The sequence below is a fragment of the Heterodontus francisci genome, chromosome 1 (genome assembly GCF_036365525.1).
Source record: "Heterodontus francisci isolate sHetFra1 chromosome 1, sHetFra1.hap1, whole genome shotgun sequence".
Taxonomy (NCBI): Eukaryota; Metazoa; Chordata; class Chondrichthyes; order Heterodontiformes; family Heterodontidae; genus Heterodontus; species Heterodontus francisci.
The window spans coordinates 98,663,288-98,678,018 of record NC_090371.1 but is presented as its reverse complement, the minus strand read 5'-3'; the positions used below and the strand labels follow the sequence as shown (position 1 = coordinate 98,678,018).

The window sequence follows — 14,731 nt, the reverse complement described above, 5'->3', positions numbered from 1 at the left end:
CATGAGTCATGGTCGGCCCCAACCCTGGCGTTAAAGTCCCCCAGCAGAAACAAATGTTCAGTATTAGGAATGCTACTAATAATATTATGGAGTTCCTCGTAGAACTGGTCTTTAGCTTCAGGTGGGGAGCAGCGTGTTGGAGCATAGATGCTGTAGGTGTACTGGACCAGAGGCAGTGAGCAGTCGGATGGACAGTATGCGTTCCGAGCCATTTGAAGGTGGCTCTATCATGATGAGCAAAGAGTTTCTGATGGTGAAGCTCACTCCATGCTGTCTTGTTCTTCAGGATTCCTACCCTGCCAGTAGAAGGTGTAGTCTTGCTCTCTTAGCAATCCGCTCGCAGAGCAGCATATCTCCTGAAGTGCTGCACTGCCTTGGTCTCGAAAGAAACCAAGGCTACGGGAGTAAACCCTAACAGAAAATCCGGAGCGGAAGCCCGAAGGCGGTCATGTGTCACCTTTGGCATGTTTCCGGCAGTTCCTGCAGCCACACCGGTGCCAAACGTCATGCTCTGCACTCCTTTGGACCCCACTAAGAAGGCCGAGAGGGGGATTTGACGCTTGGGCAACTCACAACCTCCATACATTCCGTCCAGGCATGTGCCATGGAGAAGTCACTCCATAGTCGCCTCACAGCGACCAAAACAACACGGAAGGCAGCAGTTACGGATTATAAGTGTAGCTTAATTGGCGTAGAGATTGGACGCCACGGGTTGCCTTTGTCGGTGGGAGAGGTCATCGCATCTCACTGGACAGCAACCGCCCGCTTCAAACCAGGCAGACCCCAGTCAGAAAGGTTCTGTCCTGCCACAGTCCACTTGCTTCAATGGGTGCTTGGAGTTCAGGGTCATTGCCCGACTAGTGGACTGTAACACCGCACAAAGTACCAGCCCTGCGTTTTGCAAGCTGGAACGTCAGAACTATGTGTCCTGGCCTGTCGGAAGACCTTACACAAATCAATGACTCTTGGAAGACCACCATCATTAACAACCAGCTCGGTAGACTCAATGTGGACATCACAGCACTTCAGGAGACACGCCTCCCTGTGAGCAGATCTCTAAGAGAGCAAGACTACATCTTCTACTGGCATGAGCAGATCAGAGGCTGGGAATTCTGTGGCGAGTACCATACCTCCTGACTCTCCAAAGCCAGTCCACCATCTACAAGGCACAAGTCAGGAGTGTGGTGAAATACTCTCCACTTGCCTGGATGAGTGCAGCTCCAACAACACCCAAGAAGCTCGACACCATCTGGGACAAAGCAGCCCGCTTAATCAGAACCCTATCCACTACCTTAAACATTCACGCCCTCCAACACCACGGCACAGTGGCAATAGAGTGTACCATCTAAAAGAGGCACTGCAGCAAATCATAAAGCCTCTTTCGACAGCACCTTCCAAACTCGCGATCTCTACCATATGAACATACAAACATACGAACAAACGAACTAGGAGCAGGATAAGGCCACTCGGCCCCTCGAGCCCGCTCCGACATTCAATAATCTCATGCCTGATTTGATTGCAACCTCAACTCCACATTCCCATCTACCCCCAATACCCTTTCAACCCCTTGCTTATCAGGAATCTGCTACCTCTGCCTTAAAAATATTCAAAGACTCTGCCTCTGCCGCGTTTTGAGGAAGAGAGTTCCAAAGATTCATGACCCGCTGAGAGAAAACATTAATTTATAGTTCCTCTCCTTACCAAGTTCCCTAATCTACCAAACTCCCTTCTTCACACTCTGTGCCCTCCAGCAGTACTCAGTGCAGCCAAGCAGCAGAGTCCCCTGAATTTATACTCTATGAAAACAATGATGTGTCAGCTTTGCTAGAGCTCAGAAACCAGTTTAAGCTAGCAACCTAATTAATTAGCTACAGCTACTCTGAGAGCTTGTATATCCTTGTTTAAAACTGTCAGAAACCTAACTTGCCTCTTAACTTAAACAGTAATTTCAGCTAATTGTTAAATGTAAACAAAACAAAAACTAGACTAAAATCCACTTACTTCCCAAACTCCCTTCTTCACACTCTGTGCCCTCCAGCAGCACTCAGTACCACCAAGAAGGTCAAGGGCAGCAGAAACATGGGAACACCACCACCTGCAAGTTCCCATCCAAGCTACACACCGTCCTGACTTGGAACTTCTCAAAGGTAGTGTTTATGAGAAAAATGTCTTAAGAGCCTGCTAACATAAATGTGGGAAAATAAGCTTATTTTAAAGCACAATCAACACAATAAGCGCAAATTAAACTGCGTGAGAGGTTACATGGTCCTCCTACTACCAGTTACTTTTGAATGCCTCAATTACAATCCCGTCCACTGAAGAATAGAGAATAGCGGTTGGAGGATGTTGTGATATTTCAGATGAAACAGTCGAGGAATGGCCTGTCTGTTCAGAATCCAGGGCACTATTCAAAGAAAAGCACGGGAATATGCTCAATATTCTGGCTGACATTCTTCCCTCAACCAACACTGCCAAAAATAGACTAACTGGATAACGATGCAGATGGCTCTCAAAGGAAAGGTAGCCAAAGCTGAATGTGCAGCATAATCTATGTGAACACATATTTTATTAAATTTTTGTAAAGAGTGAAGTTGTACAAAACAAACTGACCTATGGGACATCAATAGCAACAGTAACACTTGACATGAACTCAGCATCTGCCAAAATGACTGTGCACCTGTACTAAATAGATATGCACTGAAGCACTATCAATAAACCAACTCAATGACTGTAACTCAACACCAGGCTTCCATGCTGGATATCTGAGTTCAAATTTTTATTTTCTTTTTATTTTATTTAGAGATACAGCACTGAAACAGGCCCTTCAGCCCACCGAGTCTGTGCCGACCAACAACCACCCATTTTATACTACACTAGGGGCAATTTACAATGGCCAATTTACCTATCACCTGCAAGTCTTTGGCTGTGGGAGGAAACCGGAGCACCCGGCGAAAACCCACGCAGTCACAGGGAGAACTTGCAAAATCCGCACAGGCAGTACCCAGAATCGAACCCGGGTCCCTGGAGCTGTGAGGCTGCGGTGCTAACCACTGCGCCGCCCAATTCTGGCTTCAAGTAACAATCAAGCTACACATCAGGATGGCAGTTCTCAGCGAGGAAGCCAGATGATACTTCAGAATTGCACAGTTCCTCATCTTGTTGGGAGGGGTGAATCGACAGGAGACCTATAAAACCCAACATGATGCACATTCAAGCAATAGACTGAAAATGCTGATGGCAGGTATCTTCAGCCCAAACTGAAAAACAACATTATAGAGATAGACAGTAGAGACTGGGCATATAAACAGATTTACTTTTAAGTGGCATTTGACTATGTCTGCAAGGAATGAAGATTTAGCTTTTATGAAGAAAAATTTACAACTCATAATCATTACAAATAACCAGCTATTAAAGTAAGGAACTGGATACAGTTATGAAAACTATAAGATGCAATTGGTATCTTTGGCTCATGGACCAAACTATAAAATACGAACAAACGAACTACGGACTGGAGTAGGCCACTTGGCCCCTTGAGCCTGCTCCACTATTCAATAACAGTGGCTGATCTGATTGTAACCTCAACTCCACAATCCTGCCTACCCTGATAACCCTTGCTTATCAAGAATCTATCTACCTCTGCCTTAAAAATATTTAAAGATTCTGCTTCCACCGCCTTTTGAGGAAGAGTATTCCAAAGACTCACAACCCTCTGAGAGAAAAAACTTCTCCTCATCTCTGTCTTAAATGGGCGACCCCTTATTTTTAAATAGTGACCTCTAGTTCTAGATTATTCCACAAGGGGGAACATCCTTTCCACATTCAACCTGTCAAGACCCCTCATGATCTTACATGTTTCAATCAAGTTGCCTCTTACTCTTCTAAACTCCAGCAGATACAAGCCTAGCCTGTCCAACTTTTCCTCATAAGACAATCCGCCTGTTCTAGGTATTAGTCTGGTAAACCTTCTTTGAACTGCTTCCAACGCATTTACACCCTTCCTTAAATAAGGAGACCAATACTGTACACAGTACTCCAGATGTGGTTTCACCAATGCCCTGTATAACTGAAGCAGAACCTCCCTACTATTGTATTCAATTCCCCTCGCAATAAACAATAACATTCTATTAGCTTTCCTAATTACTTGCTGTACCTGCATACTAACCTTTTGCGATTCATGCACGAGGACACCCAGCTCTCTCTGCACCTCAGAGCTCTACAATCTCTCACCATTTAGATCATTTAAAAACCTGTAAAATGGCAAATCACCGTCAACCTATAAAAAATCTATGGTTATTTTATGCATTAAATATTAGCCACTTGTGAAAAATTTAATAAAATCTGATTGTAAGTTCTAGAAAATTTGATTTATTTGTTTTTTTATTGATCACAGACCTGAGCCTGTTAGACAGCAATCTTCTCAAAACAGCAAGAAAGAGGGGCGCTTCAGTGTATTGAACCAAATATTCTCCTGTAAAAAGAAAAAGGATGAGCAAAAGAACACTTGGAAAGATAAAAACAAGGAGAGATGCCTAAGAGATGAAACTTCCGAAGTCGATGACATTATAACAACATTTGATTGCATCATGGATCTCAACAATAGTGACATCCTGGAGGAACGGACAGAGGAAAGCAGACTGAGGAAAACAACGGCACAGCTAACAACTCGGAAACGTCAGTCATCAGAGAAAAAGCGAAAAGTATATAAAAGTCTTCCTCCAATACGGGCACAGAGCCTCCCCCCACTAACTCTTAGCACTCCTCAGTTTTTAAATTCTTGTTGCACTGTTGAGAGCACAGACAGTAAGTCTAGTACATACCACTTTGCGCAAAAGTCTCAAAAAAGCCGCAGTGAACATGACTTGTTTGAGAACAGGACCAGCTCTCAACAACTTTTGGATGGTCCGTGGGCCAAAGACATCAATCACATTTTGCCCCATAAAGCATGGACTGCTCCTCCATCAGCAAAGCTGCTGGAGGTTTTTCTGCAAGAAAGAGCCAAATACATGGAACTCTCACACCATCCCCACCTTCCCTACTTACACAGCAACCCTCAAGGTAACTTCTAAAATGTTATATCAAAATACTTGCATATGTCGTTTACATAGTGACTTGTCTTAAAATACTTCATGCAATAAATTACTTTGAAGTGCAATGACTGATGTTATGTAAGCAAAGCTGTATTACTAATAGATGAAAGTTACAGGTGGCTAAATTCAATAGACCTCGAAATCAGACATGGGGATTGTAACATACGATAAGCCCATCGCTGCAAGCCAACTTTGTGCTGCCTGTTCAAAGAAAGACTTGCATTTATATAGTGCCTTTCACGACCACCAGATGTCTCAAACGCTTTCCAGCCAATGAAGTACTTCTGAAGTACAGTCACTGTTGTAATGTAGGCAGCCAATTTGCACACAGCAAATTCCCACAAACAGCAATGTGACAATGACCAGATAATCAGTTTTTGGGATTTTGATGAGGAATATTAGTCAGGACACCATGGATAATGCCCCTGATCTTCTTTGAAATAGTGCCGTGGGATCTTTTACAACCAGCTGAAAGAGTAGATGGGGCCTAGGTTTAATTTTTCATCAAAAAGATGGCACCTCCGACGGAGTGCTGCACTCCCTCAGTACTGCACTGGAGTATCAGCCTAGATTTTAGAGGTCAAGTCCAGGGGCGGAATTTTGTGAGGACAGCAGAAGTGGGAATAGAGGCATTGGGTGGGGGGGGGCGGTGCGAGGGGCCAAGGAATCGGGACGGACATGCTCGCCCGAAAACCCGACATCGGTTTTGGATTTTATCAGTGGTGGGAAAGGTCCAAAGAGGCATTGTCGCCCCATCGTGGTGGGACTGCAATTTAAATTGCTCAGCAGCTTATTGCAATACATTTGCATTGAAGTGATTGCAATTCAAAGGTTCAAAGTGGGGGGGGGGGGGGGGGGGGGGGTTGGAATTTAGTCAACAGCGGTCAGATATCACATGCCTTCTAATCCCCAGCTGTTGGAAGGTGGTTGCACCGAGGTGAGGCCTCAGTGCCGCTGCAGGAAGGCAGCCATTGGGAGCAGTGGATAGGGGAACAGAGGCCTGCAGTGCTGGGCACTCTGCACTGGTGGGCTCATTCTCAGGTGACAGGGCCTGGTGGGCTCATTCTCAGGTGACAGGGCCTGGTGGGCTCATTCTCAGGTGACAGGGCCGGGTGGCCTCATTCTCAGGTGACAGGGCCGGGTGGCCTCATTCTCAGGTGACAGGGCCAGGTGGGCTCATTCTCGGGTGACAGGGCCAGGTGGGCTCAATCTCAGGTGACAGGGCTGGGTGGCCATTGCATTAGTGACAGGACCAGGCGGGTCCTTTTCAGGAGACAGGGCCGATGGCTGTAGTATCGGGTGACAGGGCCGGGTGACCCTTTTATTGGGTGACAGTGCTGGGTGGCCATTGCATCGGCTGACAGGGCCAGGTGGGCTCATTCTCAGGAGACACAGCCGAGTGACCTTCGTATTGGATGCTGGGCTCTCTACAAGGGAGCGCTCTGAGGGGCATTAGCATGTATTCCAAAGGGAGGAGCAAAGGGAAAGGTGCCAAGGTAAGTTGGTCTGTGCAAGACAGTGCTCTGGAGGGTTAATGATCAGCTGGCATGGGTCTCGTACAGCCCGTCTTTGTGGATCCCTGTGATGTGCAGCAGCGACTCAGATGGAGGGAGAGCCAGGATGCAGCTGCATCTGCCTGTGAAGCTTCAAGAAGAGAGTGGCAGCAGCCAGCCACGCCAAGAAGGGCTGACCAGTGCCAGAGAAAGTACTGGACTCACCTCAGCCACCTCCAATGTCTGAGTAACAGTGTCAGCAAAGACTGCAGCTCTCCAGGGAAGCCGTGGGGCAGCACAGTGGCGCAGTGGTTAGCACCGCAGCCTCACAGCTCCAGCGACCCGGGTTCAATTCTGGGTACTGCCTGTGTGGAGTTTGCAAGTTCTCCCTGTGTCTGTGTGGGTTTTCTCCGGGTGCTCCGGTTTCCTCCCACAGCCAAAAGACTTGCAGGTTGATAGGTAAATTGGCCATTATAAATTGCCCCTAGTATAGGTAGGTGGTAGGGAAATATAGGGACAGGTGAGGATGTGGTAGGAATATGGGATTAGTGTAGGATTAGTATAAATGGGTGGTTAATGGTCGGCACAGACTCGGTGGGCCGAAGGGCCTGTTTCAGTGCTGTATCTCTAAATCTAAAAAAAAACTTATGTGCCATTCTACAGGACGAGTTGCGACCTCTGGGCTTCGGTGGTCACACTATGCCAGTAGCCCTGGTGATCACCATAGCACACAATGTCTACATGTCTAGCTCTTTCCAGGAGATCCACCGTGGACATGTGTGGGGTCTCCCAAGCAGCAGCCCACCTATGCATCAAAGTGACCAATGCCCTGTTCAAGAGGGGCGGAGACTATGTGCACTACCGAACCGACCATGGAAGTCAGGCGGAGAGGACCATTGGCATTGGAGCCATCGCTAGATCCCCCCAGGTGCAAGGTGTCATCGGCTGCATGCATGTGGCAATCAAGGCTCCCCCGAAACAACCAGCCGCCTTTATCAACAGGAAAGGCTTCCGTTCCATCTATGTTCAACTGGTCTGCGACCACTGAAAATGTTTCCGACTTGTGTGTCTGCTTCCTGGGAAACAGCCACGATGTCTACATACTTCAACAGTCCCAGGTGCCACAGCTTTTCAAGCCTCCGCTCGCCTTCAGGGATGGACTCTAGAGGACAAAGGTTACCCATTGAAGACTTAGCTGCTCATATCTGTGAGGAACCCTCACTATGCAGTGGAGGAGAGGATTGCCACAGCTCCACCTGAGTGACCATTGAGTGGGCCTTTAAGCTGCTAAAGATGAAATTCTGGTGCCTGGATCGATCCAGTGGTACCCTGCAGTATGTCCCAGCGACATATTTCCACATGGCAATCTGTGCCTGTACCTCACCAATCTTATTAACAACACTCCGGGCATTCACATACATGCACATTAACCCTGATTTTGACTTTATTACTTTCTCCCTTACTCAGACCCCACCCAATAACTTACTATTCCCTTCTCTAGTACTAGTATTCTGTGCACCTTGGTATATCTCTGATATTTCCTCCTGGTTCTCACATCCCTGACAAGTTACCAGTCTTGCTTCCCTCCAATCTAAGCTCCCTCTCAGGTTTCCATCTCTCTGCCAATCTAGTTTACACCAGATCCAACAGTACTAGCAAATCTCCCTGCAATGATATTAGTCCCAGTCCTGCTAAGATGCAACCTGTCCATCTTGTACAGGTCCCACCTGCCCCAGAACCGGTTCCAATGCCTCAGAAATCTGATGCCTCCCTCCTACACCAGTTCTCCAGCCACGCATTCAGTTGCTTAATTCTCCTATTCCTGTGCTCACTCACATGTGGATTTGGGAGTAATCCTGAGATTACTGTTTTTGAGGTCCTGCTGTTTAATCTCCTTTCTAGCTACATAAAACCTGCTTTCAGGACCTCATTCCCCTTCGTATCTATGTCATTGGTACCAACGTGGACCACGACCTCTGGCTGTTCACCCTCCCCCAGAAGAATGTCCTGTAGCCGTTCCGTGACATCCTTAACCCTGGCACCAGGAAGACAACAGACCATCCTGGAGTCATGTCCACGGCCACAGAAACACCTGTCTGTTTCCCAATCACTACTGCTCTTTCACTCTTCTTCCTCCCCTCCTGTGTAGCTCAGCCACCTGTGGTGCCACAAACTTGGCTCTGATTGCACTCCTCTGAGGAACCATCACCCTCAATAGTATCAAAAATGGAAAACCAGTTAGCGAGCAAGATTGTCTCAGGGGACTCCTGCACTACCTGCCTAGTTCTCTTAGACTACCTAACAGTCACCCATTCCCTATCTGCCTGCATGCTCCTAATCTGCATTGTGACCACTTCCCTAAATGTGGTATCCACATAGTCACTGAGTTCTCTGCCTCGTGGATGCACTACAGTGATTCCAGCCACTGCTGGAGTTCTGAAACCCAGAGCTCAAGCTTCTGCAGATGTGTTTGTCTAGGGCACATGGTGCGTCCATGACTTCCACATGCCACAGGCTGTACATTCCACTTGGCCAAGATGCCCTGCCATACTTTAACTTTATAGACTATTTATTATAAGTAGAGTAGCTTACCAGTTACCAACCAGCTCCTTCCACTGCACCGAAGTAGGAACCAAATGCTGGAGGGGTAAGAAAAAGTAGAAAAAAGGAGCACCTCCTCCCTCCTTCACCGAACTCCTCACTCACAAAACTCACACCTCCACGCTCTGCTTACAATCTGCATGCCGTTTGCAAGCTGCATCCAGACCTCTGTATTTATACTATCTCTGAAGCTGAAGCTGCAGCAACCAGATTGGACTTGTTAGCTACTTAACTAATCAGCTACTCTGCAGTAGAGCTTGTTAATCCCTGCCTAAGGCTGGAAGAAACTTACTTTCTTACTTCCTTAATTACTATACGTTACTTTCTCAACTTCCTTTACTTTATTTGGAAAGTAAATCCCAGTTAAATGCAAACCGCAGACCACATTTTTAGAAAAATATTGACACTTAAAAATACCCACTCACCTTACAATCTGCAAATGACAATCTCATAAATACCCAGTTCCTGCCACCATGATGGCCTCTCAAAGTGGACTCAATAAAGACTGTATTGCACCTGTTGCCTTAATTCCGTTTCTAGTGCCCAGCTGCACCACGCCCTCGGGCACATCTAACCAAACTACACTGGCAGCCCATTGAGGGAGCAAGGCTGACGGCAGCATCTCACAATTCAGGCATGACAGAATGAACATTTCACAACAATGAATGTGAGTTATATTTATGAAAAAAGTGCAGAGAACAATATAAAGAGATGTAACATACCCGTGAATCCGTAAGCGCATCCAGGTGCTCTTCTTTATACATTTACAAGCGCTTCCACGAGGTGTGACCCCTGTGTCAGCAGCTGGTTTGTAGGCAGGCTGCTGATCAGGCTGCCCCTTGGCCTAGGATGATGTCGGTGGCCATCCTCTGGGTGCCTGAGGCCTGGAGTGCCCCGCTGGCTGAGGGGTTGCTGCACAGGTGCAGGATTGTCCTCAGTTGCCACAACTACTGGAGCTGGGCTCACTGGTGAAGGGGCTGAGGAGCTGCTGTCCACACTCAGAGCACCCTGAGGGGAGCCCCCAGATATGGAGGTCAGCCTCTCTTCCTCCCTTTCAAGGCTCACTTGAACCTCCCTGCTCACCAGAGAAGGAAGGACAAGGACCTCCAGGTGCCTCATTCCTCTCTCCCTTGCCACTGCTGAGTTGAGCTCATGGTCAAGGCGATATTGTGTAGGTCTTCACACATCTGTGGGATCTGGCTCGCCATGAGGGCCGCCAACCTCTCAATGGAGGAAGCCATGTGCACATGTCTGAGACATGGCAGCACTCATGGCATGGATGGACTCCTCCATCATCTGCGCATGGTCTCTGGCAGCTCCGCCAGATGTTGCCTTACCTCTATCTGCAACTCCAGCATGTCCTGGTCAGCAGGGTAGAAGCGGGCTGTCCGGGGTTGCAGGACTATTAGGTTGGAAGCTGTAGAGGGAAGATCTCCAGAGGAGATGAGGCCAGCATGCCCTGTGCTGTCGACACCAGAAGCTTGTCATCAGTCTGTGGCTCAGCATGTCTTCTGACTGTCAGTGGCCTCAGCTGTCACAACCTCTGTCAGCTGCTCAGGTGTGTGTGTGTAGTACTGTCACCAGCTTGTGACCCTGAATTTAAGCCCGAACGTGTACCCACCGAGGTGAAAGTATCTGTGCCGGTGGAAGGTGCAGGGGAATGATGTGATGGTGCATCCTCTGACTGTTCCTCCTCCTCAGAGGTCGATGGCTGTCTCCCTGTCGCAATGTCAGCGCGAGCCTCCTGCAGACAACCTGCATAAGAAAACACAAACATTTCTGGGTTAAGTTGCTCAGATCTCCTCGTGTCAATCATGCGTGATGTGGCTCTCCAGAAGTGTGGTGGAGGACACATGCACACAATCCTCACTCTCTTGTGCAAAGACTCCTGTCTCACCATCCATTATTCAACGGCTGCCCTGGGCTCCCGCTAGCTCCAGTGCCTGCTCCTCAGCCCTCAACAGAGGCCAAAGATCGGGGATAGCCCCGCCAATCCTCAAGATCTTCCTTGTGTTATGGACCCATTTATCCTGCAATTGGAAAGAGGGACATAGTAAGACTTTGCAGTAAGAGCAAGAGAACAGTTATGTGAGTGGCAGCCCCTCGTCCCCTGATGGGGTTTCCTACATGGCTTCTCCCCACAACCATTCTCAGGCGATGTAATGGGGGTGAGCTATGAAAGAAGGTGGCCTGTCGCCAAGATGCGGCCATGTATCTTCCAGGATTTGTTGATGCGTCACACCCTTGCCAGCGCCTTTGTGGTCAGTCTCTCCCATGCAGCGCTCCCTCCCACATAGCCACATACAAGCCCCAAAGAGGAGAAAGGCATGGAGGACTCGCCTTGGCAGAACAAAGAAGGTAACTGACTCTCTCCCGACACTGGACCGATTGCATGGGGTGACCCCACGGCTGTTGACCTCCTCTGCGATCTTTATCCAGGTTTGGTCAGGCAGGAGGATCTTTTCTTCCCACCCCTTAGAAAGAGGACCTCCTTCCTTTCCCTTGCAGCCTGGAGGAGAACTCCAGGGAGGCGCCACTAAACCGTGGGCCACACTAGTGTCTTGCCTCAGCCATGGTGCCAGTTTACTCCCACTCCGTCCCAATGGTGGTACATCCTTGAACAGGGTTGGGTGGGGGTCCAGGAGTTCCAACACCTCCGCAATCGGATCCAGCAGAACTCCAGCTTCACTGCTTCATTGAAAGGCAGCAATACAAGCATGGCTGGCAGTATTTTAAATATTGCGCCGGCACCTGTGTACAATCATCTGGCACTGCAATCACTGCCTCGGAGCCCACCCCCGTCGCATGACTGGACGGGCCCCATGCCTCCATTATGGTAAGTGGCCGCCTGCCGCGTGATCACGGTCAGTCCACCGCACAAGTCACAGGTGGCGAAGGCATCAGCTTCCAGGTCCGCCATCGAGACCCACGATGGGGTCACTAAATTCAGCCTCTGGATGGAATTTTATGAGCCTCCGTAAGACGAGATGGAAGTGGGGGGTGAGGCCAAGAAAATAGCAACAGAAGGTAGGGGTCGGAGTGCCCATCATCATGCAATTAAGCTGGAGGCAGGAAAGGCCAAAGAAAACCTTACCACCCAGCGGCCAATTGAGGCCCTTAAGTGGCCAATTAATAACCACTTACACCAGTGGCAGGGGAGGCCTCCGCTGCGTAGGGAGATCGGCCAGTAAAACAAGGCGACCTCCCTGAGGCCCATGGAGGGTCCCCGGCTGCAAAGGCGCTCCTCAACCGCGAACACCCCCCACCCCCCCACAAATGACAACCCTACCCCATCCCCCACTCAGATGACCCAACGATCCTGCCAAACTAACCTGGGGTCCGGGGCTCCAGCAATGGCCCTGGTCCAGTACTGGCAGTGGCCACCACTCCTGCCCTCTGAGTAGCCGGCAGCTCTTGGAGGCGGGATCCTGAGTGCTTATATACATGGACTTCAGTAAGGCGTTTGATAAGGTTCCCCATGGTAGGCTGATGGAGAAAGTGAAGTCGCATGGGGTCCAGGGTGTACTAGCTAGATGGATAAAGAACTGGCTGGGCAACAGGAGACAGAGAGTAGCAGTGGAAGGGAGTTTCTCAAAATGGAGACGTGTGACCAGTGGTGTTCCACAGGGATCCGTGCTGGGACCACTGTTGTTTGTGATATACATAAATGATTTGGAGGAAAGTATAGGTGGTCTGATTAGCAAGTTTGCAGACGACACTAAGATTGGTGGAGTAGCAGATAGTGAAGGGGACTGTCACAGAATACAGCAGAATATAGATAGATTGGAGAGTTGGGCAGAGAAATGGCAGATGGAGTTCAATCCGGGCAAATGCGAGGTGATGCATTTTGGAAGATCCAATTCAAGAGTGAACTATACAGTAAATGGAAAAGTCCTGGGGAAAATTGATGTACAGAGAGATTTGGGTGTTCAGGTCCATTGTTCCCTGAAGGTGGCAACGCAGGTCAATAGAGTGGTCAAGAAGGCATACGGCATGCTTTCCTTCATCGGACGGGGTATTGAGTACAAGAGTTGGCAGGTCATGTTACAGTTGTATAAGACTTTGGTTCGGCCACATTTGGAATACTGCGTGCAGTTCTGGTCGCCACATTACCAAAAGGATGTAGATGCTTTGGAGAGGGTGCAGAGGAGGTTCACCAGGATGTTGCCTGGTATGGAGGGCGCTAGCTATGAAGAGAGGTTGAGTAGATTAGGATTATTTTCATTAGAAAGACGGTGGTTGAGGGGGGACCTGATTGAGGTGTACAAAATCATGAGAGGTATAGACAGGGTGGATAGCAAGAAGCTTTTTCCCAGAGTGGGGGATTCAATTACTAGGGGTCACGAGTTCAAAGTGAGAAGGGAAAAGTTTAGGGGGGATATGCGTGGAAAGTTCTTTACGCAGAGAGTGGTGGGTGCCTGGAACGCGTTGCCAGCGGAGGTGGTAGACGCGGGCACGATAGCGTCTTTTAAGATGTATCTAGACAGATACATGAATGGGCAGGAAGCAAAGAGATACAGACCCTTAGAAAATAGGCGACATGTTTAGATAGAGGATCTGGATTGGCGCAGGCTTGGAGGGCCGAAGGGCCTGTTCCTGTGCTGTAATTTTCTTTGTTCTTTGTTAAGTTGTCCCGGGAGGGCGCCAAAGGGCCGAGGCATCAGGATTCCTGCTGGCAGCACAAAATTCAGCTCCTGGAGTGGGACTTGAACCCTGTCAGAATTTTGTGTGTTTAGGTGGGATGTTGACTAACTTTTGACCCACAAGGTACAAACTCTGGCTTCTTAATTAAGATAGAGAGTTTATGAAGTACAGCAAGAAATACAAGCAATACTTAACCAGCGGCAGTAGTGATACAGCAGGATATAGGGTGTCCTCAGTCCTTGCCTTCCGAGCTGCTGTGGCACCATCTTCTTTCTTAAGGTGTTCTGTTGACTGTAGGTTGGTCTCTTCTTGAATCGGTGCGCCCCAAGTTGTCTCAGCACCTGCCATTTATGATCCCCTCTGAGGTTCCTTCCTTCCATATTAGATTATAGTCCACCTTAACCCTTTGATTGCTTAGGTATAACCTCACCTTCTATACATTGTCCCTTCTTGATTAGTTTATAGTAATCAGATTACAGCAGATCTGGAATCACAGAAACGTTATGGCACAGAAGGAGGCCATTCAGCCCATTGTGTCTGCGCTGGCTGAAAAAACTAGCCGCCCAATCTAATTCCACTTTCCAGCACCTGGTCCAGAGCCTTGCAGGTTACAGCATTTCAAATGCATTCCCAGGTACCTTTTAAAAGAGTTGAGGGTTTCTGCCTCCACCACTGATCCGGACAGTGAATTTCAGAACCCACCACCCTCTGGGTGAAAATGTTTTTCCTCATGTCCCCTTTAATCCTTCTACCAATCACCTTAAATCTGTGCCCCCTGGTAATTGACCTCTCTGCTCTGTACATTGTCTCTGCAGACAGCTTGTTGGCCCAGTCACTGTCATACAATGGAGAATGTTCACTGCCCCCATCAAGACCATTCAGTCTTGAATGCTCTCTGAACATCTT

The 14,731-nt window shown here is 48.5% G+C and overlaps 1 protein-coding gene and 1 pseudogene across 1 annotated transcript in view; one reads left to right on the top strand and one right to left on the bottom strand.

The window, feature by feature from the left end:
• The window catches only part of LOC137371220 (putative nuclease HARBI1 pseudogene), a 314,069-nt pseudogene that overhangs the window by 193,566 nt on the left and 105,772 nt on the right, over positions 1-14,731 (bottom strand).
• ankrd55 (ankyrin repeat domain 55) overlaps positions 1-14,731 on the top strand; it is a 127,138-nt gene that overhangs the window by 105,826 nt on the left and 6,581 nt on the right. The window contains exon 9 of the mRNA XM_068033402.1: positions 4,391-5,055. Coding sequence (XP_067889503.1) covers positions 4,391-5,055 — 665 coding nt within the window. The remainder of the gene's footprint in view (positions 1-4,390; positions 5,056-14,731) is intronic.